Here is a 27,906-nt window from a genome sequence, read left to right on the forward strand (position 1 = left end):
GCATGGGCGACCAGGACACTTTGCTCTCCAGCCCTGCTGGTTGCATCCACAGCTCTCCATCTCCCTGCAAACACTCCGGGCCAGCCTCTCCCCAGACACACCCCTGAACAGAACACCTCCATCCGGGGCGATGAGGTTTCCTTGAAGACAGCTTTCATGTGCCCCAACCTTGGATTCCCCCCATTTTTAGGGCACGTAGGCCTGTCATACTTTACTGACAGCCTGGGTGTAACCAGAGTGACTATTATTGTGGGAGGTACTTACATATCTTGGCCAAACAGGGCTTTTCCCATTGTGGGGTGTGGGGCACCCAATAAAAAAACCTTCATCCAGATGCTTCTGAGTACATGGCAGTTCCTAACGAGCAACCTGTCCTCAAATCCCAGCTTCCCTTTTGATCTCTTTCACATCTTTCCTCATAATCTCCATTCACTTTCACAAAACCTCAACCTGGACCCCGAAGGACACTTCCCTTTCCCTAAGCCTGAATTATTCCACCTGAAGCTCTCCAACCTGTACTATTCATAGAATTCTTGGCTGGGCGCGGTGGCTCATGCCTGTAATCCCAGCACTTTGGGAGGCTGAGGCAGGCGGATCACAAGGTTAAGAGACCGAGACCATCCTGGCCAACATGGTGAAACCCCATCTCTACTAAAAAAAATACAAAAATATTAGCTGGGTGTGGTGGCACACACCTGTAGTCCCAGCTACTCGGGAGGCTGAGGCAGGAGAATCGCTTGAACCTGGGAGGCAGAGGTTGCAGTGAGCCGAGATCATGCCATTATACTCCAGCCTGGCGAGAGCTAGACTCCATCTTAATTAAAAAAAAACCGAATTCTCAGGAGAAACTGTTTAAGATGGAGATTCCCAGGTACAACCCCCAAGAGATCCTGAGTCAGCAGGTGGGAACACGAAATGGTACCTTGAACAGATTCCAAGCAACTGACGTAGTGGCCACCCTGGTTCAGGAGTTCTTGGAGAGGGGCAGGGAGAGCCAGAAGAAAACTAAATTTTTAGCGAAAAGACCTCAGCTTCTGGCCTGGCGCGGTGGCTCACGCCTGTAATTCCAACAGTTTGGGAGGCCGAGGCGGGCAGATCACTTGAGCCCAGGAGGTAGAGGCTGCAGTGAGCTGAGATCGTGCCACTGACCTCCTGGCTTCTGTGTGAGGGAATAGGAGGGGAGCGAAAGGTTTTCATCTTCCAGCTGTTTATAAAAATATAAACTGGCACTTTGAGGTAATTTGCATCACCCAATACCTCTTCTAGAAACCCCAAGATTTGTGGGACGTCCTTCCACATCGGTGGAAAGCCATTCGCAAAGAGGACAAACAGTTTCTCCTCTCGTGGATCATTAACAGTTCTCAAAGCTTGAACCCGTATCTGATAACCAGTCATGTCTGGCTGGGGGCACTGTTTGAAGGGGGAACCCTTTCCTCAAATTTAATAGTCCATGCAATCCCCACCTACAAAAGAGAAAACTTAACAGGACACAATTTGCTAAACTTTATTTTATACATACACGTTTACATTTACTAGTCATGGTGTCAGCCTGTTAACACAATGAAGCCGTAATGGACCCGTTTTGAAATTAGAAGTTGGACAGTTGCAGGCTTTGGTCTCTTCAAGAGTGCAGTTCACCCCTGGGTTTCGTTTGGCACACACCCCAGGAGCACCTCGATGCACACAGCTGCGTAGCTGCTCTCCTTTCTCTTGTATTTTTCAGTCAGACTCATTCAGGATTTTGAAATGAATCACCACGAGAAATGTGTTTTAAAGCTGAATCACTGAGAACATCTAACAACTGTTCACATTCTTTAGCACAAAAACTGAAGTCGGAAAAGATGCCCTGAAAACTTGCAAGGGCTAATACTCTATGATAGAATATTACTACTGTTCACCATGTTAACACGTTTACTTGCTACCATACAACTGAAGCATCACGGCAGGACAAGAGCATGTGAATGACGAAAGGAAACTTGCTTTCAGGGCGTCAGATTATAGGACATGCACAGGACTGAATTTCTTCCACTTCTAACCTCGCTTATCAGTCGCATTTACAAGAAACTCAATTTTAAGCAAAGAGATGCCAGAAATAACTAACTCAAGATGTGTACAAAAACAAGTTAACCTATAAACACAAGGTAATATTCTGATAGTCTTCAATGTGACTGGTTTGCTTTCCAACATATCTGAGTAGTCACTTTTGAGTTTTTTAAACACGTGAAAAAAATAAATTCAGATTACATCTTTGTGGACATCTAGGATACAGTCTGGAAACCATTACCTCAGGAACCCTGCCCTCTCCCCTACACATGGGCACGCAATCACACACACACACACACACACACACACACAAATAATGACACGTGGTGGCCTGGTCTAATATAGTGTGTCTAAATTCAGAGGGCAGACATTAACAGCCTCGATCTCTGATCTCTTGACCTGGTTTTGTTTGTTTGTTTGTTTGAGACAGAGTCTCACTCTGTCGCCAGGCTGGAGTGCTGTGGTGCAATCTCAGCTCACTGCAACCTCCGCCTCCCGGATTCAAACAATTCTTCTGCCTCAGCCTCCTGAGTAGCTGAGATTACAGGCGCGCGCCACCACGCCCGGCTACTTTTTGTATTTTTAGTAGACGTGGGGTTTCACCATGTTGGTCAGGCTGGTCTCAAACTCCTGACCTTGTGATCCACCCACCTCGGCCTCCCGAAGTGCTGGGATTACAGGCGTGAGCCACCACGCCCAGCCAACAGCCAAGTTTTAAAATATTCTTTCCCCTCTTACTTATATATAACGTGAGTAGTGACCTTCTGCTACAAAGATGGTGACAGTTTGGTGCAAAGATGGTGACAGTTTGGTAGATGGATGGAATTACAGCTGGGGACCTAGGAATACCTGCATCCTTCCCTACAATCACCCCGCTTCCCCACAGGATTCCTGAGAGGGCTCATCCCAAATGGGAATCAAAGTGCCATTTTTACTAACAGACTCTAAAACTCAAAGACTTCAAGATCTAGGCAGACATTCTTTTTCTCTAAAACTAACTCTTGGGACCTCCTGGCTAGGTAACTGGAGGATGGAAGCTGGAGACTGAAGGGGCAATGAAGCCAGGTTTGCAGTGAAGGTCCTGGCTTAACTTACCCCGCTGGTTACACGAGAGAAAGGCGGGAGGAAGAATACAGCGGGGCCACCCAGCTCTTCCAAACGCCAGGGCCTGCAGAGGTTGCTGACCATTCCGAGTAGGGAGCAAGGCGTGGAGGAGAAAGGCTGAACATGGATGAGTGTAACAGTGACCCTGCTCATGCATAAAGGGGAATGAATGTTCTAGAATTTTCCCAATCTTCTTACCAACTCTCCTGACTCCGAAGGGAAGGTGAGTAGAGGAGGTGGTGAAATGGCAGGCCTGGTAGAGAAAAGGGCATAGAGGTCTACCACCCTTCCCCAACTCCCTCCCACCCAAGACCTCACCTATCGTTTACCTCAGAGCCAGATCTCTATCAACAGGGTCCCTAAGAGAGTCCAAAGTCTTATTTTATTCAGTGACAAGAGAAAACTTGGTTGACTTGGAACTTCTTCCTTGTTCTTTCAACTCCTCAGTACGGGTGGTCCCCCAGATCAAACCTTTCTGGATTCTGCAAATAAATGAGAGAACAGCTCAAGAAGGGAAGCAGAGAGGTGTCATTAGGAAATACATTACTTCCAAGAAACTTCTGGGTCCCTGAACATTTCTATTCCCCATCCAGGCCTCTAGAAAATTCCACCCTTAAAGCCACATACCCTGCAAACACCATAACTCCAAAGGATTTTTTTTTTTTTTTTGGGGACAGGGTCTCACTCTTATCACCCAGGCTGGGGTGCAGTGGTGTGATCTTGGCTCCCTGCAACCTCCACTTCCTAGGTTCGAGCAATTCTCATGCCTCGGCCTCCCCAGCAGCTGGAATTACAGGTGCCCACCACCATGCCCAGCTAATGTTTGTATTCTTAGTAGAGATGGGGTTTCACCATGTTGGCCAGGCTAGTCTCGAACTCCTGACAACAGATGATCTGCCCACGTTAGCCTCCCAAATCATTAAATTCTTTTTTTTTCTTTTTTGGAGACAGAGTCTCACTCTGTCACCCAGACTAGAGGGCAGTGGCACAATCTACGCTCACTGCAACCTCCGCCTCCCGGGTTCTAGAGATGCTCCTGCCTCAGCCTCCCCAGTAGCTGGGATTACAGGCGTACGCCACCACGCCCAACTAATTTTTTGTATTTTTAGTAGAGACGGGGTTTCACCATGTTGGCCAGGCTGGTCTTGAACTCCTGACCTCAGGCGATCTGCCCACCTTGGCTTCCCAAAGTGCTGGGATTACAGGTGTGAGCCACCAAGCCTGGGCCCAAACCATTAAATTCTCATCAAGGAAGATGGGTCAGAGGTAGTGGCAAATGACCACAGTGACACTCATTGATAAACAACCGGTTGGTGGGTTTGCTCTGTCATCTCCTGCCCACCAGATGTTCCCAGCATCAGCCTTCAGGGGCTCCTGGGAGGGCAGTCTGGGCTCTTACCCTCCTCAACTGGTGTGTCATCCACCTCCCGCCATGCACCAGGGTCCTCCTCATCACCCGCTTGACCCACCACCTCCTCAGGTTCCTCTGCCCCCACCTGTCACTCCTAGCTAGTCCTGCCTCATCCACTTGCTGGATGACAGCCCAGTCACTTCTGCTGTCATTCTCACCATTGGTGGCACGCCGAGGAGAGCCTTCTGGCTTGGCCTTCAGATCCCTAGAAGTTGAGGCTGTTGCCTCGGCAGACTGCTGGCCTCGAGGGGCTTTCTGAACTGATGCCTCCCTTCTTGAGCCCGGCCCTTTCTTTGGCATCACCGGCTTCTTCCTGCTGTCTTCTGAGTCGACCAAGACGTAAGAGACAGGGCCCAAGCTCACCTTCTTCTTCTTCCTCATGGGGTTCTTGGCGGAGACCCAGGCCATGGCCTTCTTCTTTGGTGGGCTTTCATGGCCACCATCTTGGTCTGACTCAGAGGCGCCTCCTGGGCTCTCAGCTTCTGCCCGAGCATCCTGAGATGGCTCTCTGGGACCCTTCCAGGCACATTTCGCCATGGGCTTCTTCAAAGCCAACTCCTCCTGCTTCACACACGGCTTTCTGCTGCCCTTGATCGGCTCTGAGATTGCCATGCTTTCAGCATCACCCGCCTCAGGATCCTCCAAGTTGGCTGTGCTGTTGGAATTGATGCTTTTGGGTTTTTTCCAGGGCACTGCTTCCTGCTTGGGGTTCTTCTTCTGCTTCTTTCTCCTGGAGCGAGTCTTAGCTCCAGCCTTGCGAACCAAAGGTTTGGGAGGGTCATGCTGATCTTCTGTGGCATTCCAGTTGTTGGGGTTCTCCGTCTTTAAGGCAGAACCCACCTCTGCTGCAAGCCCCGGTTCTTTCTTGACCTTCTTCCCTGCTGCTAAAGCCCAGGCTGTCATCTCTTCGAACTCAGCGGCCTCGTGGGCCCTGGCTTCCTCCCGGCTGCGGATCTCAGCATCCATGCAGAAGATGATCTGTACCACCGCTCCCAGAAGCACCCCCAAAGCTTCTGCCCAGTTCTCTGGCGGCTGATGCTGGTTCTGGGACAGTGTGGGGTGGTTGAGCTGGAGCAGGCGGACCACATCCTCCCAGGTGCGTCCCTCGGCATCCAGGAATTCATTCAGATTTTTTAAAAACTCAGCATCCTGGGTAGGGTCTCTACAGACCACTCTCCAGACACCACCCCTTCCTGGGAATTCACGGGGGATGGTGCTCAGATTCACACCTTCACCAACCTCAATGAGGGCAGCTTTAACATTCTCTTCCCTCACAAAAATCTTGTTGAGCACGCGGTACGGGCCCAGTGGGGAGAGGACCCCATTCAAGGTCTCCTCAATTTCTGCTTGGCCACAGTCCTCTGGGATGCCTGTGACCAACAAGGACCTGTGGATGTCCACTTCCATTCCCCTGCACCAATCCTCCAGAAGGTTCATCGCCATGGTCTTGGACATTTAGCGGCTTTGACCCTATTACGTGTAGTAAAGAGTCTATTAGGTGGGCGTGGGCTGCAGCGGTCCCCAAAAACAGTAATCCTGCAAGGTGAAAAGGGAGCAAGGTCAGGTTTCCAGAAAGATGGCCAAGCTCACAGATCCTAGCTGCCCCCTCCGCGGCTGGCCTGCAGGAGGCCTCGCGCTTTCCCAACACCCTCCTCCCCAACCCAGACCCCGGTGCTCACACGTGTCCCAGAATCTGCAGCAAAAGGCTCTCGGTTCCTCCCCCGGGCCTGACGCTCCGCCTGCCCGGCCGGGACTTACTTGGCAGCCCAGCCTCTGACCGCCCAGCCAGGCCAAGGAGGGGCAGCCGGAATGCAGCTGTTTCCCAGTCGCTGGCTCCGGCTACCCCAGCACCGCTGTTAGAGGCAGAAAGGACCAAGAAGGCGCCGTCCGCCCCCACTCCGGCCCGGGCGGGTCACGCGGCGTCCAGCCTCGATCCTGTTAGCTGCGCTGAGCCAAGGCTGGCGTCGCAGCGCGCGCCTGCGCACTGGCTCCCGCACCGCCGCTCGGGGGTCTTGGGCTGCGCAGGTGCCGACGTCTCCATGGCAACCGGGCGTGGGTTGCTAGCCCTCAGCCAGGCCTGTGTGCCGCCGCTGCAACTGGGCCTGGGGAGCCGGGTGCAAGAGTGGCCTTTTCAGGTTGCAGAGCAAGGGGGTCTGGATACATCCCGGTGGCGCCTCCACGGAGGCCCACTCTTTCCACCCAACTGGCCCTCGAGAACGGGGATTAGGTCGCTGAGAAGCGCTAACATCTATGGGTGCACCCACTGACTCTATTATCCTCTGATCCACTGTTGGATTCACCCAACGCAACTCTTGGAAGACACTAGAAATCAAGGAAGGAGGAAAACGAGGCTTTAATCTTCTTGGGTTCCTCTAAAAAAAAAGCCACAGCTCCTGTTGGGCTTGTAGCCTTCTCTGATACAAGCTCCTGAGTTCTTCTAGGAATTTCCAGAAACTTCTAGAAATTTCACTCTCGTCCCCGACCCCTTCTAGCATGAGGATAATGCCTCTCTTTTTCTTGTTTCCTCAGCGTGATGCAGGGCAGGTTCTTGGCGTTCTCCAGGCAGGGGACAATGTTACAGCTTAGTGACTGCCCCTACAGATAAGTGTTAGTCCAAACTGCAACCATTTTGTAAGCCCCCCACTATTTTGCAGATCTTTGTCAAAGTGAAATATTCCACGAGGGTGCCGGCTGTGAGAAACATCCTGCCTAACCACCTGACCACAAGGTGGACAAAGGCCCAACTAAATAAACATCCCGATCATATTCTGCCGGGAGAAAGTGCAAAGAACACCACATTCCACCAGAACAAGGGCCAGAACCTCCTCAACATGGAACCACCTTATCAATATCCTGCTGGGCAGCAAGCCATACTGCCCAGACCCCTCCAACCCATAACTATAAGTACCCCCAGCCTATAAGCAGGGGTGGGCTCTGGCACTAGGCTCGTTCCCAACTCCCACAGGTGTCTGCAGTATACCTGGGTTGCTGTTGAGCCGCCTTCTGTCTGTGTCTTTCTTTAACCCTCACCTTCCCTCCAAAATCTAACGAGGAGGGCTACCCTCTAGGCAGTGTGCTGAGAATAGCAGCTCAGGGGCAAGGCTGCAGTCACATGTATACCCACTTTTAATGACATGCTAATTAAGGGGTGGGTTTTCAGAATTAGCTAGCAAATTGGCACTAACTTATGGGTGTTGCCATGGCAATGGTAAACTGTCATGGTGCTGGCGGGCATGTATTATGGAGAAGGGCTTTCGGTGCCTTTTCAAGGTTTTGGTCAGTCTTCAGTGTGGTCCTCAGTGGTGTCCCCTGGGCCTCCTACCTCAACCTTGCTGCCCATGAGCAAGAACTTGGTTAATAGTATATTAAAGCCGGGCGCTGTGGCTCACACATGTAATCCCAACACTTTGGGAGGCTGAGGAGGGCGGATCACTTGAGCTTGGGAGTTTGAGACCAGCCTGGGCAACATGGCAAAAGCCCGTCTCTACCAAAAACGCAAAAAATTAGCCAGGTGCAGATATTTATTTGAGAGCTTCGGCGTATGAGCAGTGAGTATTCAAAGCGGTGGGACTCCATGTAGCTACCTAGGGAAAGGCTTAGAGAAGGAGGTCACGGACAGTGCCCTGGGAACTCTGTGCTGAAGAAGAGAAGGAGGCAGCGAAGGAGACTAGGAAGGAGTGAACAAGGAGTTGGGAGGTGACCCAGGACAGTGTGGCTGGAGAAAGTTTGTCCAGAGGGATAGAGGGGTCAGCCATGTTAAATGCTACCAAGAGAAAGAGCAAAATGAAGTCAAAGATGTACTATTCACTTTGGAAAGATGTAGACCATCGGTGACTTGAATAAGAGTTACCATAGAGGGCTGGGCGCGGTGCTCACGCCTGTAATCTCAGCACTTTGGGAGGCCGAGGCGGGCGGTCACGAGGTCAGGAGATCGAGACCATCCTGGCTAACACGGTGAAACCCCCATCTCTACTAAAAATACAAAAAAAATTAGCCGGGTGTGGTGGCGGGCGCCTGTAGCCGCAACCACTCGGGAGGCTGAGGTAGGAGAATGGCGTGAACCTGGGAGGCGGAGCTTGCGGTGAGCTGAGATGGCGCCACTGCACTCCAGTCTGGGCGACAGAGTGAGACTCAGTCTCAAAAAAAAAAAAAAAAAAAAGAATTATTCTAGAGAAGTAGTTGGGATCCCCATGGGAATGGGAAGAGGAACCTCTGCATCCAGGACATCTGGGTCCAGGAATGCTAGTAGGAGTGAAGGTAGGAAAACGAAGACAGGCCAGGCATGGTGGCTCACACCTGTAATCCCAGCACTGTGGGAGGCCGAGGCAGGCAGCTCACCTGAGATCAGGGGTTCAAGACCAGCCTGGCCAACATGGAGAAACCCCGTCTCTACTACAAATACAAAAATTAGCCGGGCATGGTGGCGCATGCTTGTAATCCCAGCTACTTGTAAGGCTGAGGCAGGAGAATCACTGGAACCCAGGAGGTGGAGGTTGCGGTGAGCCGAGACTGTGCCATTGCACTCCAGCCTGGGCGACAAGAGTGAAACTCCGTCTCACAAACAAACAAAAAATAAGTACATTATTTTAAAAAAATAAATAAATATAGGTTAAAATAGTGAATTTTATGTTACATGTAATTTACTACAAAAGTGAACACATAATGCGTTACAGAATGGAGAGATGGGGGCAAGGTAGGGAGAGAAACGCCTTCAGCTTTGCCTCAAAAGCCAGGTGTCAGCTTCGTGCAGAACCAATACGCCTAACAGTCCTGGCTGCCCCTTGAGGAATGCCACTCAACCCCAGTGCGTGCACACAGAATCAAAGTTCTGGAACTTTCTCTTCGAGGAGAAAAGAAGATATCTCAGTGTGTTTGAAAATTCTGCTAAGTTGTCAGACCAAAAAATAAATAAATAAATAAATAAACGAACCAATAAAAGAAGAAGAAAATCATCAATCTGGATGGGATAAAAAGTAAATTTGTACTAGCAGTGGATTGTAAAACGTCATAACTAAAATGAGATGGAATGGATGTTTGCTGAATCTCAGAGGCTTTTGCTATGTTTGCCAAGTAGTTTTACAAATGCGGGTGCTTGTTTGTGATGCAGGCTGCAGACAAAATTGCTGCAGTGGAAACTGAGTCACACAGTGGGGTGTTGGAGGAGGAATGTGACCCTCAGGTACAGGGAAATTAGACACTCTCCGTTTTTTCTTATCTCTTTTTCAGTTATTTATTTTGGCATGCAAGGGAATGATAGACACTGAGGTTTGATAAATATTGGATTTTTAAATGCAGTGATACTCAAAGTGACTACCTCTGGGGAGACGAAGAGGGCAAATCATATGGGAGGTGGGACACAGCCTGTTTAAACAATAATTTGGTTTAAAGATGTGTAAATAAATTTAGCATAGTATTAAGATTTGATAAAGAATGGCAAGGGATACATAAGGGTTAATTACATAAATCTCTTTTTTTTTTTTTTCTGAGACAGAGTCTCACTCTGTCCCCCAGGCTGGAGTGCAGTGGTGCACTCAGCCTCCACCTTCCGGGTTCAAGAGATTCTCCTCCCTTAGCCTCCTGAGTAGCTGGGATTATAGGCACGCACCACCACACCAAGCTAATTTTTGTATTTTTAGTAGAGACGGGGTTTCCCCATGTTGCCCAGGTTGGTCTCAAACTCCTGACCTCAAGTGATCCACCTGCCTCAGCCTCCCAAAGTGCTGGGATTGGCCAGGCGCGGTGGCTCAAGCCTGTAATCCCAGCACTTTGGGAGGCCGAGGCAGGTGGATCACGAGGTCAGGAGATCGAGACTATCCTGGCTAACACGGTGAAACCCCATCTCTACTAAAAATACAAAAAACTAGCCGGGCGTGGTGGCGGGCGCCTGTAGTCTCAGCTACTTGGGAGGCTGAGGCGGGAGAATGGCGTGAACCCGGGAGGCGGAGCTTGCAGTGAGCCGAGATCACGCCACTGCACTCCAGCCTGGGAGACACAGCGAGACTCCGTCTCAAAAAAACAAACAAACAAACAAACAAACAAACAAAAAACAAAGTGCTGGGATTGCAGACATGAGCCACTGAGCCCAGCCAATAATGCTAAAAAAAAAAAAAAAGTGTAAATAAATTTAGCATAGTATTATAGTATTAAGATTTGATAAAGAATGGCAGGGGATGCATGAGGGTTAGTTATATAAATATCTTTTTTTTTTTTTTTTTTGAGACTGTGAGTCTCACTCTGTCACCCAGGCTAGAGTGCAGTGGCGTGGGTAGCCTCTGCCTCCCAGGTTTAAGCAATTCTCCTGCCTCAACTTCTCGAGTAGCTGGGATTACAGGGACCTGTCACCATGCCTGGTTAATTTTTGTACTTTTTTTTTTTTTTTTTTTGAGACAGAGTCTCGCTCTGTCGCTCAGGCTGGCGTGCAGGGGCACGATCTCGGCTCACTGTAGGTTCTACCTCCGGGGTCCACGTCATTCTCCTGCCTCAGCCTCCCAAGTAACTGGGACTACAGGCGCCCGCCACCACGCTCGGCTAATTTTTTGTATTTTTAGTAGAGACGGGGTTTCACTGTGTTAGCCAGGATGGTCTTGATCTCCTGACCTCGTGATTCACCCGCCTCAGCCTCCCAAAGTGCTGGGATTACAGGCGTGAGCCACCACACCCAGCTTTTTTTCTTCTTGAGACAGGATCTTGCTCCGCCTCCCAGGCTACAGTGCAGTGGCAGGATCACGGCTCACTGCAGCCTCAACCTCCTGGGCACAAGCGAGCCTCCTGCCTCAGCCTCCTGAGTAGTTGGGACCACAGGCATGTACCACCATGCCCAGCTAATTTTAAAATTTTTTTCATAGGGACAGGGTCTCACTATGTTCAGTAAGATGGTCTCCAACTCCTGGCTCAAGTGATCCTCCTGTCTCAGCCTCCCAAAGTTCTGGAATTACAGGCATGAGCCACTGTGGCCAGTCAATTCTCTATTCTTGACTTTGAGTTTGGAATATTCCACAATTTTTATTTTATTTTATTTTATTTTATGAGATGCGGTTTTTTTATTTTATGAGGCTGGAGTGCAGTGGCTCAATCATAGCTCACCGCAGCCTTCATCTCTTGGGCTCAAGCGATCCTCTGAACTCAGTCTTCCAAGTAGCTGGGACTACAAGCATGTGCCACCACGCCCAGCTAATTTTGTATTTTTAGTAGAGACGGGGTTTCTCCATGTTGGTCAGGCTGGTCTCGAACTCCCGACCTCAGGTGATCCGCCCACCTTGGCCTCCCAAAGTGCTGGGATTACAGGTATGAGCCATTACACCTGGCTTCTTTTTTTTTTTTTTTTTTTTTTGAGACAGAGTCTTGCTCTGTCTCCCAGGCTGGAGTGCAGTGGCACACTGCCTCCCAGGTTCAAGCAATTCTCCTGCCTCAGCCTCTCAAGTAGCTGGGACTGCAGGCGTGCACCACCACACTTGACTAATTTTTGTATTTTTAGTAGAGATGGGGTTTCTCCATGTTGGCCAGGCTGGTCTCAAACTTCTGAGCTCAAGTGATCCTCCTGCCTCGGCCTCCCAAAGTGCTGGGATGACAGGCATGAGCCATTGCACCTGGCCATGTTTTTGTCATTACTTTCAATGGCAAAAACTGCAATTAATTTTGCATTAGCCTAAATATTATAAAGGTACAATTATGTGTGTATATGAGTGTGTGTGAGAGAAGTGGAGTCAGCTGCCTGCCTGCTTTCCCGTTAAAGAGCCACCATGATTGCTAGCTGATTTAAAAATAGTTGAAGCACTCTTAAGAGGAATCATTACAGTGGTTTCCATGACAACATGAGGTGCTGTGGTTTCCAAGGCAACAGGTGGCACTGTGGTTTCCATGACAGAGCATCCCTGCAGCCCCAACCCTCCGCTCCATCTCTTCACTTCCAGTTTAGGGTTCTCCTTCCATCCTCTTCCGCTGTGTTTCACCTTTGGGTTTTTGTTTTGCCCTGCTGCGTATTTTCAATGAGAGCCCACAGAGTTTCCATAAACACTGAATCCAAAGAAAGTCCAGGGGGCTCTAGATGTTTCCTCCTGAGTCAGTTGTAACAACCCACCATGGTGGTTCTGTGACCTACCCTGGCTGGCTCTGTCCCATTGGTTCTGTGAGAGCCCCTTCTTGCTCCAGAGTTTCCTTTTTTAAATTATTTTTTTCTTTTCTTTTCTTTTTAATTGAGGCAGAATCTTGCTCTGTCACTCAGGCTGGAGTGCAGTGGTGCGATCTCGGCTGGGATTACAGGTGCATGCCACCACGCCCAGCTAATTTTTGTATTTTTAGCAGAGACGGGGGTTTCACTATGTTGACCAGGCTGGTCTCGAACTCCTGACCTCAGGTGATCCACCCGCCTCGGCCTCCCAAAGTGCTGGGATTCCAGGTGTGAACTACCGCACCTGGCTTTATTTTCTATTATATATACGTGTGTGTGTGTCTCCTAGGTCACAGCAAAATGTATTTCTTGTCATGGATCATGATCAGACATGCATGACAGCCACTGCCATAGGTTAATTACCTAGTCCCCTATGGATGGCTATGCTGGTTGTTTTCTATTTTCTGGTATTTCAAATGAAAAGCTGAAAAGGGCTGGTGGCTGATGCCCTATAAGGCAGCTATGTTGCTTGGATTCAGGTGTGACTTGTTAATTTGTTTGAAAATACAGCCAGGCGCGGGGGCTCACCCCTGGAATCCCAGCACTTTGGGAGGCCGAGGTGGGCGGCTAACACGGTGAAACCCCTACTCTACTAAAAATACAAAAATTAGCCACGCCTGTAGTCCCAGCTACTCGGGAGACTCAGGCAGGAGAATCGCTGGAACCCAGGAGGTGGAGTTTGCAGTGAGCCGAGATCACACCACGGTAGTCCAGCCTGGGCGACAGAGCAAGACTCTGTCTCAAAAAATAAAAATAAAATAAAATAAAAAATGAAATGAAATGAAATGAAATGAAATGAAATAAAATAAAATAAGCCCGAGATGGGAGGATTGCTTGAGCCCAGGAGTTCAAGGCTGGGCAACATAGGGAGACACCCGCCCTCCCACCAACCCTGTGTCTATTTGTAAGATAAAAAATTAAGAACGGCCGGGTGCAGTGGCTTATGCCTGTGATCCCAGCACTTTGGGGGGCTGAGGTAGGCGGATCACGAGGTCAAGAGATCAAGACCATCCTGCCAACATGGTGAAACCCAGTCTCTACTAAAAATACAAAAATTAGCTGGGCGTGGTGGCGGGCGCCTGTAGTCCCAGCTACTCAGGAGGCTGAGGAAGGAGAACCGCTTGAACCCAGGAGGTAGAGGTTGCAATGAGCCGAGATCGCGCCACTGCACTCCAGCCTGGGCAACAGAGTGAGATTCTGTCTCCAAAAACAAACAAACAAATAAAGGCCAGTGCTTTTATACCACAATCCTGGCAACTCTATCCTGGGCCATTCTGAGTTTGTTCTCTCTCTCTCTGGAAATAACCAGTAAAACCTTAGGATTATGCCACAGGAGGGGAGATGTGTTCTCATCTGAGCCGGGGGGAGGGGGGGAGGGGGTCGGGTGGGGGGGTCGGGTTACAGCCACAGCTGCAGGCCCTGAATTTCTTTCTGACAGAAAAAACACTGGCAGCTGTCTCCACTCTCTGCAGTGAGGGAACAGCATTCCAAGTGAGGAATTGTGGCCAGGAAACCGAGAGGCCCCATGTCCTTTTTCTTTCTTTAATGTATTTTTTCTAAAACACACACACACACACACACACACACACACAGCTAGAGCAATCCACCAATAGGATTGCATTCATATTCAAACATAATCAAATCTACTGTGTTAAGAAATTCATAGTTGGTTAATAAACAAAACGGAATATTATTTATCCCTGGGGCAGGGAGGGATTTGGGATGGCCAGAGCACGTGAGGGGCTTCTGGGAGGACAATGATTTCTAGATGAGATGACAGTAACGTGGGATTTGCTATGTAATTATTTGCCAAATCATATGTTTGTGTTTAGGGCACATTTCTGGATGCATGTTACGTATTCTAAAATTGTAAAAAATGTTTTTTGAAAAAACACAGCTGCACATTCAGGGTTAGAGCGGTGAAATAAATGTTATCACTGTTTTTTCTAGAATATTCTATGGCTGAAAAGCTGAACCCAGCAGTACAAGTACACGTTTTTAAAAAGACTAATAAACCAAATGCACAGAACACAGTCAGGTGAAGCTTCTCTCATTTGTTACGGAGGTTGGTCGTATTTCTTCCTGGTGCCTGGAAGACGTCACATGGTCAGAACACAGTCTTGGCTGGTGACGATTCCTGATTTTTGTCTGAAATCCTTGGCCAAAGAAAAGAAAGAAAACGAATGAGTCTCTTTATTTTTTTAAAAAAGAAGGTTTGTATCATATTTCTCGAATTCTAAATGTACATTTGTGTTTGACAAAAGTGATAAATATCTACTTAAAGAGATAACACAGGAGAAAAACAGCTGGCAAACCAAATTTAATAAACGTAATGAAGAGTTTACATTGCGTTATATGGGAGGAGATCATATTCTCTTGTTATGGGGGAATCATATTGTCTTGTGGGCTTGAAGGATGTCACACAAAGGAAATAAGAATCACATACATTTACCGACAGGCCTGACCAACATGATGAAACCCCGTCTCTACTGAAAATACAAAATTAGCCGGGCATGGTGGCAGGCCCTTGTAATCCCAGCTACTTGGGAGGCTGAGGCAGGAGAAACGCTTGAACCCAGAAGGCGGAGGTTGCAGCTAGCCGAGATTGCACCACTGCACTCCAGCCTGAGAGACACAGTGAGACTCTGTCTCAAAGAAACAAAAACAAAACAAAACAAAACAAGAAAAGAATCACATAAATTTAAACCCTAAATGCAAGGAAATAGGTTAGGTAGGACATTAGGACCGAGGGGTCACCCTAATTAGGAACAGAAACGTATGATCCAAGAATAGAGAGATTTCTTTCCAACTGAAACAAGATTTCTGCAGGAATGAGGCCATCTTTCAGGCCCACCCACTCACCCTGGGGAAAGGTTTTTAGCTTAGAGTTTGAAGAGAAAAATGAATCATTTGGACATTGTTTCTCTTTTTCCCTCCCCTTGGCTAGAGCTGATATTTCCATTAAAATGCTCCACGTCCATCCCACCCTACTTCGTCTACTTGCTTTTTTTTTTTTCCCCTAGCACCATTTATATAGATATTCTTTTTTTTTTTTTTTTTTTTTTGAGACAGAGCCTCACTCTCACTTTGTCACCTAGGCTGGAGTGCAATGGCATGATCTCGGCTCACTGCAACCTCCGCCTCCCAGGTTCAAATAATTCTCCTGCCTCAGCCTCCTGAGTAGCTGGGGTTACAGGCACGTGCCACTACACCTGGCTAATTTTTGTATTTTCAGTAGAGACTTGGTTTCACCATGTCAGCCAGGCTGGTCTTGAACTCCTGACGTCAGGTGATCCGCCTGCCTCAGCCTCCCAGAGTGGTGGGATTACAGGTGTGAGCCACTGAGCCCAGCCATAGGCATTCTTTATCTGACCACAAAAGTGATGTATGATTACTGTAGAAGAACTTGATAAATACAGGGGGAAATCACCCATCATTTTGCTGCACATACATCATTACCATTTCACTGTAGAACGTTTTGCTTATTAAAGTTAGAATATTGGAGTTCGAGGCTACAGTGAGCCATGATTGCACACTGCACTCCAGCCTGCATGACAGAGTAAGACACTGACTCGCACACACACACAAAAGAATGTCATACCAGCAGTCAGACTCCCTGGGTGTCAACACTTCCTGGTGGTGTGGCTTTGGACAAGTAATTAACTTCTCTGTGCCTCAGTTTCCTCGTCTATAAAATGGTCATTGTTAGACTAGCACCAAACTCATAAGGCGGTGAGGATTAAAGGAGTTAATTAGAGTAAAGGTCTTAGAACAGCGCATCACAAGTACCCAATAAATGATATAATTATCATCCATGTGAGGATGCTGTAAGGATGAAATGAGTTCATTCATATAAAGTGTTTGGAACAGCCTCCTATAAAATGGGACACCTCGTTGGCTCTCTGTAAAGATTCACTATTAAAATTAAGGAAAATGTTTTAATTGGGGGATGCAAGCATTTCATATCGTTACAAACTTAAACTAAGGCTAGATACTAAAAATATGTCTGTTCATTCAAAGCACATAAAAAGATGCTCAACATCATTCATCATCAGAGATATGATTAAAACCATGATGAGCTGCCAGCCCCATTGGCCTCCTTGCTTTCTTTTAAACACAGCAACTCAGGCCGGACACGGTGGCTCATGCCTGTAATCCCAGCACTTTGGGAGGCTGAGGCAGGAGGATCACTTGAGGTCAGGAGTTCGAGACCAGCCTGGCCAACATGATGAAACACCATCTCTACTAAAAATACAAAACTTAGCTGGGCATGGAGGCACGCGCCTATTAATTCCAGCTACTCAGGACGCTGAGGCAGGATAATGGCTAGAACCTGGGAGGCAGAGGTTGCAGTGAGCCAAGGTCACACCACTGCACTCTAGCCTGGCGACAGAGCAAGACTCCATCTCAAAACAAAACAAAACAAAACAAAAAACAAGAGAAAAGATAGAGAAGAACCTGAATGTCCAATAATGGGACTGATTTCAAATATGGTTGATTCATACAGTGTAATGCTACACAACTGTAATTTAAAAAAAAAAAAAAAGGCATGAGGAAGGTCTCAATGTGCTGATAAAGATGTCCAAACTACAATGTTAAGTGAAAAAAGCAACGTAAGGATCATTACGTATAGGATGCTACTATTTGTGTAGAAAGGAAAAAATGCATATGTTCATATATACTTTACATGCATCAAAAATACCTGGAAGTAGCGGGGTGCAGTGGCTCACACCTGTAATCCCAGCACTTTGCAAAGGAGGCCGAGGCAGGCAGATCACTTGAGGTCAGGAGTTCAAGACCAGCCTGGCCAACATGGCGAAACCCGATCTCTACTAAAAATACACACAAAAGGACCAGGCGCGGTGGCTCACGCCTATAATCCCAGCACTTTGGGAGGCCGAGGTGGGTGGATCACTTGAGGTAAGGAGTTCAAGACCAGCCTGACCAACATGGTGAAACACCATCTCTACTAAAAATACAAAAATTAGCCAGGCATGGTGGCATGTGCCTGTAATCCCAACTACGTGGGAGGCTGAGGCAGGAGAATCGATAGAACCCAGGAGGTGGAGGTTGCAGTGAGCCAAGATTACACCATTGCATTCCTGCCTGGGGGACAGGGCGAGACTCCGTCTCAACAAAACAAAACAAAAACAAAAACAAAAATACACACAAAAAAATCAGCCGGACGTGGTGGTGGATGCCGGTAATCCTAGTTCTTCAGGAGGCTGAGGTAGGAAAATCGCTTGGACCTGGGAGGTGGAGGTTGCAGTGAGCCAAGATCGCACCACTGCACTCCAGCCTGGATGTCAGAGCGAGACTCCATCTCAAAAAAAAAAAAGAAAAGAAACAACACCTACCCGGTAACAGCATCTCCACCAATCACACCAACTCTGGTTTTGAGCCTCTGAAATCAATAAACTCTGCTTTCAAGCAGCTTATGTGAGCTTCTCTTTTTGCCCAAAAAAAACCCTCCCTTTGTCCCCCTTCCTCAGACGCATCTGTGGCTTGCCATAGTCCTGCATCCTGGATTACAATCCTTTGTGCTTGCTCCTGAATACATTCCTGCTATCAGAAGATATTTTTCTCTGATGTCTTTTTCTCAGGTTGACACAATAGATAGCTTATTTCTTTACCCCGTTTATTGTCCGTGTCTTCTCAATAGACCATCAGCTCTGTGGGTGGGGACTTTCGATCTGTTCTGCTCCCTGGTGTGCCCCCAGCTTCTAGAACAGGGCTGTGCTGTGTTGAATTGCGTTGAATTGTGTCTCTCAAAGTTTATGTCCACTCAGAACCTCAGTGAAGATGAGATCATGCTGCATTGGGTTGGGCTGTAGATCCAATGACTGAGAAAAGGTACAACCAGGTGCGGTGGGTCACACCTGTAATCCCAGCACTTTGGGAGGCTGAGACGGGCGAATCACCTGAGGTCAGGAGTTTGAGGTCAGTCTGGCCAACATGGTGAAACTCCGTCTCTACTAAAAATACAAAAAATTAGCCGGGCATGGTGGCACAAGTCTGTAGTCCCAGCTACTCAGGAGGCTGAGGTCGGAGAATTGCTTGAACCTGGGAGGCGGAGGTTGCAGTGAGCTGAGATTGTGCTACTGCACTGCAGCCTGGGTAACAGAGTGAGGCTCTGTCTCAAAAGATAATAATAAGTCCTAATACAGACACCTATGCAGACACTTACATAGGTTGTTGGGAGTATTTTATTTTTTATCAAATAAAGGGGGAAAGGGTCACCACACCCAGCCGAAATCCTCGCTCTTTAACAACCCAATCATCTCGTGCACCACGGTGGTTATGTCGCTTTACATTTTGTGTGTATTAAAGCCATCATTTGCTAAATGGCACTGATTAAATTATACCACCGTTCAGTGGTGTCACTGAAATGCTTTGACACATCTTCATTTTTTAATGAACCAGGAGACTTTTCTAAAAAGCAGACTGGGCCAGGCGCGGGAGCTCACGCCTGTAATCCCAGCACTTTGGGAGGCCGAGGCGGGCGGATCACGAGGTCAGGAGATCAAGACCATCCTGGCTCACACGGTGAAACCCCGTCTCTACTGAAAAAAAAATACAAAAAATTAGCCGGGCGAGGTGGCGGGTGCCTGTAGTCCCAGCTACTTGGGAGGCAGGAAAATGGCGTGAACCTGGGAGATGGAGCTTGCAGTGAGCTGAGATCGCTCCAGTGCCCTCCAGCCTGGGTGACAGAGCGAGATTCTGTCTCAAAAAAAAAAAAAAAAGCAGACGTGATTGTGAATTATCTCAGGGAACAGGGATCCTTTGTACGGAGAGAAGGCTACGAGCCCACAAGGGAAAATGTTCTCTGTGAAAACTGTAAGATGGAAGGGTTTCAGGCAGCACCTCTTTGTGGTCATGGAACCGAGGGAACAAAGACTAAATAAGGGTTTCTTCCCCTTCTTCACCGCCTTCCTCTGCCCAGATCTGAAATCCTACCTGTGTTTTCCTCTTAGAACCAACAAGGCATTAAAGAGACACAGGCTTGAATTCCAGCTGTGCCCACTACCAGGCATGAGTTTGGGCAGATGGTGTTGGGAGCTCCCCCAAGACCACCCAAGATTCACAGAACTCAGAAAAGCAGCTGTGCTCACGGTTACAGTCTATTACAGGGAAGAGTAGAGAAGGGAAGAGACGCATAGGGCAGGATCCAGGAGAGATCCGGCATGAGCTTCCAGTTGTCTTTTTTCAGTGGAGTTGTGTGGACAGTGCTTACGTCTCCCAGCAATGACGTGTAACAACACACTTGGGCTATTGCCAGTCAGGGAGGCTCACCCAAGCCTTGGCTTTTATTGGGGGTAGATCACATAGGCATGGAATACCTGGGGGCTGACCTTAGGTATGCAGTCTCCAGCCCCTCTGGAGGTCACACTGACATCACATGGCCCAAGGCACCCAGGCAAACAAAAACAGGCATTCAGCATAAATAAAATCATTCGGACAGGTGTGGTGGTTCACATCCGTAATCCCAGCAATTGGGGAGGACAAGGCAGGATCATCTGAGGTCAAGAGTTCGGGACCAGCCTGACTAACATGGCAAAACCCTGTCTCTACTAAAAATACAAAACCTAGCCGGGCATGGTGGTGGGTGCCTGTAATCCCAGCTACTTGGGAGGCTGAGGCAGGAGAATCGCTTGAACCCGGCAGGTGAAGTTTGCAGTGAACTGAGATCACGCCATTGCACTCCAGCCTGGGCAACAAAGCGAGACTCCGTCTCTAAATAAATAAATAAATAAGTAACATTAGCCCAAACTACCTGGTGTGGCCCAAGGTCCCAGGTAAAGATATTCTTATCAGGCAGGATATTCTAGAGGTTAGAATATCCTGGATCTGGGCAAAGGGTTAGTATCCCTCCACCCCCACTTTTTTTTTTTGGACTGTGCAGGGTTTGATCAGTCCAAGCCCTTTTTTTTTTTTTTTTTTTTTTTTTTTTGAGATGGAGTCTCGCTCTGTTGCTCCGGTTGGAGAGTGCAGTGGTGCAATCTTGGCTCACTGCAACCTCTGCCTCCCAGATTCAAGCAATTCTCCACCCTCAGCCTCCCAAGTAGCTGGGACTACAGACTTGTGCCACCATGCCCGGCTAATTTTTTGTATTTTTTTTTTTTTTTAAGCAGAGATGGGGTTTCACTGTGTTAGCCAGGGTGGTCTCTATCTCCTGACCTCATGATCTGCCCGCTTCGGCCTCCCAAAGTGCTGGGATTACAGGCGTGAGCCGCCGCGCCTGGTCCCAGATCTTCTGAGTGAAGCCTTGACTGCACAGGTGATACGGCTTGCATTTGTGTTCCCACCCAGATCTCATGTCAAATTGTAATCTCCAGTGTTAGAAGAGGAGCCTGGTGGGAGGTGATGAGATCATGGGGGAGGATTTCCCCCTTGCTGTTCTCCTGATAACGAGTGAGTTCTCATGAATCTGGTTGTTAAAAAGTGTGTAGCACCTCCCTCCCCTCCCCCTGTTAAGCCCATATAGGACGTGCCTGCTTCCCCTTGCCTTCCTCCGCGATTGTAAGTTTCCTGAGGCCTCCCCAGCATGCTTCCCATGCAGCCTTGCAGAACCATGAGCCAATTAAACCTCTCTTCTTTATAAATGACCCAATCTCAGGTAGTTCTTTACAGCAGTGCGAGAATGGACTAATACAGCAGGGAACATCTCTGGAGCCATCTAGGGGGGAGGCTCTGGGTGCCAGGCTGAGTGTGGGAGGACTGCTTCCCATAGACCAAGGAGGCCTCATCTTGCTGGGGAGATATCTGCAAGGTGGGAGGATATGGGAGAAGCGGAGATGGTGAGAGACATTAGGAGAGGTTCAGACAGCTGGGACAGGGGAGCCCTGTCTCAAGGGCTCAGTTAGGAGGCATGCTATGGCCTTTTCCAATAAATCCTGCCCGAAACCAGCTGAATGTATCTCTCTGTCTCTTGGTCCTGGAACCAGGGTGACTTGGGTAGGAAGGAAGACAGTGGGGGTAGGGCTGGGCCCTGAATGACGGAACCAAATCAGATTCAAAGTGAGGGGTGTGGATTTAATTCATATCTGCCCACCCCGTGAGAGGACTGTTCTCTCTCCCTCAGTGACACACACACACGCACAAGCCATGGCCCGTACAAGGGCACACAGATGCACATACAGACACAGACATGCACACACATTATGGCCAGAGACCCCTCCCCATCAATTACAAACATACACATGCTGGCATGCCGCAGACACGCACATTCACAGAGTCACAGATACACAGACACACAGCAGCACGCAGAAAAGTTTTCACAGGCCAGGCACCAAGGCTCATGCCTGCAATACCAGCACTTTGGGAGGCCGAGGCAGGTGGATCACCTGAGGTCAGGAGTTCGAGACCAGTCTAGCCAACATGGCAAAACTCTGTCTCTACTAAAAATACAAAACTTAGCCAGGCGTGGCGGTGGGCGCTTGTAATCCCAGCCACTCAGGAGGCTGAGGTAGGAGAATTGCTTGAACCTGGGAGGCAGAGGTTGCAGTGAGCTGAGATTGCACCATTGCACTCCAACCTGGGCGACAAGAGCAAAATTCTGTCTCAAAAAAAGTGTCCACAAACTCCTAAACCCACAATTTTAAACACCATGCTCCAAGACTCATCAGTCTAGATGCACACATGCATACAAGCCTATGTACAAACACAGATCAATACAGACACCCACGCTGTGTGCAGACATATACACCTACTCATGCACACACACATTCACTCACACAGACACAGACACCCATACACACCCTAAGGGCCGAGGGGCAAGCACACAACTGTGTGCACAATGGGACTCTGAGAAATGGATTCACACACACACCCCTAAGTGTACACACACACATACTCTCAGAGACACGTGTGTCAATCACACACAAGGTTTTGATCCTCTCACCCCCTCTGAGCATCCCCGACACTTTGGCCAAATCTGTCTCCCACTAGAGCCTCTGTTTCCCCCTTGAGTGGACATAACATTTTCTGCACTCCATTCCCAGCATCTTCAGTGTGACATCCAGCAAGGCCCCAGGGGTGCAAGGAGCTCTTGGGTAACTTGAGGTGAGATGGTAACAGAGGCGCCAATATTTTCAAATCAAGGGGGTTTCAAATGGAGTCTGCAGGGCCAGTTCCCCCGACGTAGCCAGTTGATGCCTCTGGGGTATGGTTTCAAATGCCCCGGAAAACCAGAGACTTGACTCCAGGTCAGCCTTCATCTGGACCAGTCCAGCCACCCCTCACTGTCACTAAAGAGAAAAATGAGAGGCCACAGGTGATTCCAGAACACAGACATGAAGGGGAGAGATGCTACCCTGAGATAGCGATGGGGGTGCTTTCTGGCTCTTCCTCCCAGGCTCACAGGGTGTGACAAGAGAAGAGGAAATGTGTTAGAGATGGGAGGACGGGTTTGGAGCCCCGCTGCCTGACTCCCCCAGCACTTCCCCTTGCAAGCTGTGTGACTTTGGGCTGATTACTTGACCTCTCAGTGCCTCCACATCCTCATGGGAAATGGGGATCATAGCAGAACTTTCCTCCCAGCACTGCCCAGGGGACTGAAGAGGGTGTGATGTGTTTGTGAGGTCATCTCGTCTTATTTCTGCTACCTATCAGCCGCGGCCAGCTCTTCACGGCACACCTCAGCCCTGACAGGGACCCCAGGGCAGCGGTCCCCAACCCGGCTGCCCCTGGAAAGACCCAGAGCCCATGTCCAGCCTGCACACGGGAGCCGGTCTCGGAATCTCTGAATGGTGCAGGGCACGGCTGGGGCAGCAACAGTCCCTAAAGCTTCCCGGGTGATTCCAAGCAATGGGCAGCCGGGGCTGACAACCGCGACCCTAGGGGTCCTAGAGACCATCAAACCCCACAGCCGTGGTTCTCAAACTGGTCCCGCATCGCTGGCACCTAGGGGTCCTTTGAAAATGCAGCTTGCTGGGCCCCACCCCCAAAGGGGTTCTGTAGGTCTAGGGTGGGCCCGAGAATGTGTATCTAGTTCTCAGGAGACGTTGACGCAGCTGGACCAGGACCTGACTTTGAGATCCGCTGTCCTGCAGGAAAGTCCGCTTTCCCCAGCCTGGCGTTCAAAGACCAGGGAGGCCTGTCCCTTTAAGGCGCTGTGCCAGTGCCCAGAGCACTGGGGAAGCGCCATGGCCCGCACGATTTCAAACGGCGGAACTGGGGTGCCCCCTGGTGGAATCAGCGGGCACCGCAACTCGCGCGGATTCTTCGCCCGCTCTGGAGTCTAGGTTGTGGGGGCAACCGGAAGGGTCATCGTCTGCGGCCCCTCTTCCCTCCTGGCAGTTCTAGGACGTGGCCACATTCCCAGGAGTCTGAGGATCGCTCATCTCCCGCTTAAGCAGGCGGAGGGGCCAAGACACTTTCTGCCTCTAGAGGAAATGATCTTGACCCCAGGATGCTTCGCGGTGGGAGGGGGCGGGGGGAGGGGAAAAAGGGAAGGAGTGAGAGAGGGTCTGGGGTCTGGACCCCAGGATACCTTGGCCTCACCCTCGGGGGGGGGGACCATTCCGTCCCTCCCCTGGGACCAGGAGGGCCTATTTTTCGAGGGAGCCGTAGAGTAAGACAAACGTGGGTTGGAGGTCCCTTCCTTGCCTCTCTGAGCCTCGGTTTCTCTATCTGGGAAATGGGGGTGAAAACCTGCCTTCATCCTCTCCCCTCCTTCATCCTGCCCTCCTCTCTACAGAGCCAAATAAAGACGCATAGACATATACATTCGAATGTGTCCACCCCCAGATCTACACAGACACACACACACACACAGACACACACACACACACAGACACACACACACACACAGACACACACACAGACACACACAGACACACAGACACACACACACACACACACAAAACCTCAGCCTGCCAGTCACCCGGTCAGCTGAAATCACGCTCCTGAAAACTCTTCACCCACTTCCTGCCATCCCCACTACCCTGAGCCAGTCCAGCCTTAGGCCTGTCCGCCAGGTTCCTGCCCCAGCCTCCTCCTGCTCCAGCCTTGCACCCTGCACACGGCAGACCTAAAGCACAAACCTCTCCCTCTCCTGCTCAAATCCCTTCCATGGCTCCCCAGCGCTTAACGAGGCCCTAAGGCCCTGCCAGTCTGCACGCCCTACTCCAGCGACCTCTTCTTGCTCATTTGCTGCCTCAGGTGGAAAATCCAGCCAGACAGCACCACCATGGGGGCAGGCGGCCTTCTTTGGCGTCACTGCCTCCGCTCCACGGGAGGGGCAGTAATTACACGCTAATAACCCCCTATAGTCATATCCTTGGCCTGGAGTTTTTGCCCTGGCTCTTCCTACACCCGGGTCATGCACTTCCCCCAGGCAACCGCTGCTGCACCTCCTTCGGGTCTTTGCAACATTGAGAGACTCCGTCTCTACAAAAAACACAAAAAGTAGCGAGGCTTGGTGGCGCGTGCCTGTGGTCCCAGCTACTCCAGACGGAGGCTAAAGTGGGAGGATCGCTTGAGCCCAGCAGTTCGAGGCTGCAGTGAGCCGTGATCGCGCCACACTTGTCATCTTCTCAGTGAGGGCTTCCCAGGCCGCCCCGTTTATGACGACTGTAAACCTTCTCCTGTCCCGGTCCTCCTCGGGCCCCTGCTTGCCCGACTTTTGTTTCAGGTCTCATCCCCTAATGCATGGATTTCGTCCTCATCTAGGGAGCATAACCCCAACCTCCCCACCGCATGCTCCCTGCGGGAGGGTCCTGTTTCCTACACCTAGAACAGGGCCTGGGACGCACCTGCCCTGGATAAATCTCATGGACTGCGCGGATGGCGCTGCGGGCTCCTCCCGGACTGTCGCCTTCTCTCCCAGGAGGGGGCAGCCGCGCTCCGCTCCACCCGCCGCCAGAGGCTCCACGAGCGGGACAGACCGGCTGCTGCCGCCTGTGCTGGTCTCTGTGCGCCGGGACCCTTCCCTGCCGGACCTCAAGGCCTTTACGCGGCTGCTTCTTCGACCGCAAACGCTCCTCCCCATCCCCTCGGGAACACTCCCTCCAGGAATGAGGGAATGAAAACAGTATTTCTTTCCAGCACATTCCCCACCAGGCGTGTCTGGGGTCTGACTCCCCCAGTCCACGTGGTTCATTCCGACCGTCAGTCATTCAACAAGGAACAGCAGCCGCCTCGTGCCGGGCACGGTGCTGGGGCTGTGGACACGAACGGGACAGGCCAAGACACACTTTCTCCCTACGGAGCTGGCCCTGAGCCGCTCTGCGGCGCCTCTCCCCGCCACGCCTACCTGCCCCCATGCCGCATAGGTCCCCACAGTCACAGCTCAAGGTCCTCTGCAGGGGCTGCGAGACCACGGGCGCTGGGGGCAGTTGGAAAGCAGGAGGAAAGGGACGCCATTTGGGGTAATGTTAGGGCTGCAGTGGCAGCAGCAGCTGGCGGTCACTGCGGTGAACCAGGGGCTCCCGGGTCGCGCCTCAAGCAAGCCGGCCCCGTGCGTGGAACTTGGCAGTCCTACCCCCGGACTCTGACCAGCAGCATTTCCCACGTGGCTCCTCCAGCCCTCGGGAGGGAGCAGCTCCCTGCATTGCTAATATTGGGACAAACCGACCTCCCTGTTTTTGCACTTCCTGGTTGCAATACCCCAGTCACCAACTTCCTCTATTAACCTCCCTGACAAGTACAGTCGGTGCGCTACTGAGAAACAAATGAGTGTGCCGGGGGCAGTCACAGCTCTGAAAAATAAAGGGAGGAAGTGCAGAAAGGGTTACTTATTTATTTATTTATTTTTTTTTTTGAGACGGAGTCTTGCTCTGTCACCCAGGCTGGAGCATAGCAGCCCAATCTCGGCTCACTGCAACTTCTGCCTCCCGGGTTCAAGCGACTCTTCTGCCTCAGCCTCCCAAGTAGCTGGGATTACAGGTGTGTACCACCACATCATACTAATTTTTGTATTTTTAGTAGAGACAAGGTTTCACCATCTTGGCCAGGCTGGTCTTGAATTCCTGACCTCATGATCCACCCGCCTCGGCCTCCCAAAGTGCTGGGATTACAGGCGTGAGCCAGCGTGCCTGGCCTGCCAGAAAGAGTTACATTTTTATAGGTGGTCAGGGAAGCCCTCCCTGGGAATGTGACATTTGAAGAAAGGTCTGAATGTCTCGAAGGTGGGAGCCACGCCTATAGCCCGAGGAAAGGCACTCCAGGCTGCAGGAAGAGCAGTGCAAAGGCCCTGAGGCAGGAATATGCCTGGTGTGCCCTGGAGACCTGGGTGGCTGAAGCCACAGGAGACACAGAGAGGGCAGTGGGAAACGAGGCAGAGGGTGAGATGGGGGTAGAGTGTGTAGACCTGAGCTGTGCAGGAGAGCTGTGTGCAATGGTGGCAATGTCCCGCACCAGTGCTGTACAATGTGGTAGCCACTGGCCACGTGTGGCTCTTGAGCACTTGTGACGTGGCTGGGAAGACTGAGGACATGCATGTGTAATTTTATTTAATCTGAATTACATTTAAATCCAATTTGCCCCATGTGATTACCTAGTTGAACAAAGCATGGGTTTTTTTTTGTTTTTTTGTTTTTTGAAATGGAGTCTCGCTCTGTTGCCCAGGCTGGAGTGCAGTGGCCGGATCTCAGCTCACTGCAAGCTCCGCCTCCCGGGTTTACGCCATTCTTCCGCCTCAGCCTCCCGAGTAGCTGGGACTACAGGCGCCCGCCACCTCCCCCGGCTAGATTTTTGTATTTTTTAGTAGAGACGGGGTTTCATCGTGTTAGCCAGGATGGTCTCAATCTCCTGACCTCGTGATCCGCCCGTCTCAGCCTCCCAAAGTGCTGGGATTACAGGTTTGAGCCACCGCGCCCGGCCCAAAGCATGTTGTTGAACAGACCCCAGTTGAACAGATCCCCAGGTGTGACTTCTGAGAGGACTCCTCTGGCAGCCATGTGTGGTGGGGGGGACACGGGATGGAGGGAGGCAGAAAACTCAGGTAGGATGGAAGGCTGAGGCTGAGGTCCAGGGCGCAGGCTAGGGGTGGAGGCTGGGGGGTGGGTACATGCAGCTGTGGCCTCGCAGAGTGTATCTGGGTGGAAGCTATGGTGGCGATTGGCTGGGCAGGGTCTCCATGGATGTCCAGGGGCTTCTGAGCTGAGGCTGAGGCCTGAGGCTGGAAGTGGGGAGGTGTCAAGGGTGGGAGTGGAAGCTGGCTCAGATCTGCAGGGGTGAA

General features: G+C 50.3%; 2 protein-coding genes across 13 annotated transcripts; both read right to left on the minus strand.

Moving 5' to 3' along the window:
* Positions 1–1,488: 1,488 nt before the first annotated feature.
* PNMA8A (PNMA family member 8A) lies at positions 1,489–6,428 on the minus strand. 10 transcript variants are annotated; one of them, XM_077980702.1, is made up of 3 exons: positions 6,317–6,428; positions 4,922–6,094; positions 1,489–3,629 (listed from the first exon to the last, which is right to left on the minus strand). In XM_077980702.1, the coding sequence occupies exons 2-3, from the start codon at positions 6,011–6,013 to the stop codon at positions 3,591–3,593; spliced, it is 1,131 nt and encodes a 376-aa protein (XP_077836828.1). In that variant the 5' UTR covers positions 6,014–6,094; positions 6,317–6,428; the 3' UTR covers positions 1,489–3,590. The 10 variants fall into 10 exon arrangements, 8 of the variants coding, with proteins under 8 accessions (XP_077836828.1, XP_014979797.2, XP_028694534.2 ...); XM_015124311.3 differs by having other exon boundaries at positions 4,717–6,094; XM_028838701.2 differs by having other exon boundaries at positions 4,644–6,094.
* Positions 6,429–14,750: 8,322 nt separating this feature from the next.
* LOC144337205 (uncharacterized) lies at positions 14,751–26,059 on the minus strand. Of its 3 annotated transcripts, none has more exons than XR_013410003.1 (2): positions 25,481–25,669; positions 14,751–14,881 (listed from the first exon to the last, which is right to left on the minus strand). XR_013410003.1 is itself a non-coding variant. In XM_077980791.1 (2 exons), exons 1-2 carry the CDS (start codon positions 25,825–25,827, stop codon positions 22,939–22,941), a joined length of 381 nt encoding a protein of 126 aa, XP_077836917.1. In that variant the 5' UTR covers positions 25,828–26,059; the 3' UTR covers positions 21,741–22,938. The 3 variants fall into 3 exon arrangements, 1 of the variants encoding a protein (XP_077836917.1); XR_013410004.1 differs by lacking the exon at positions 14,751–14,881 and adding an exon at positions 18,930–19,288 and having other exon boundaries at positions 25,481–25,709; XM_077980791.1 differs by lacking the exon at positions 14,751–14,881 and adding an exon at positions 21,741–22,972 and having other exon boundaries at positions 25,481–26,059.
* Positions 26,060–27,906: the final 1,847 nt, after the last annotated feature.

Source organism: Macaca mulatta, chromosome 19 (genome assembly GCF_049350105.2).
Source record: "Macaca mulatta isolate MMU2019108-1 chromosome 19, T2T-MMU8v2.0, whole genome shotgun sequence".
Classification (NCBI taxonomy): domain Eukaryota; kingdom Metazoa; phylum Chordata; class Mammalia; order Primates; family Cercopithecidae; genus Macaca; species Macaca mulatta.

What these genes read in the sequence shown, in the direction of transcription:
- LOC144337205 (XM_077980791.1), bottom strand. Translation starts at nt 25,827, where the DNA reads ATGAACCACGTGGACTGGGGGAGTCAGACCCCAGACACGCCTGGTGGG. An exon ending in ATGAGATTTATCCAGGGCAG is followed by an intron (nt 22,973 to 25,480) that starts GTGCGTCCCAGG and finishes TTTTCTCTTTAG; the next exon opens with TGACAGTGAGGGGTGGCTGG.
- PNMA8A (XM_077980700.1), bottom strand. Translation starts at nt 6,013, where the DNA reads ATGTCCAAGACCATGGCGATGAACCTTCTGGAGGATTGGTGCAGGGGA.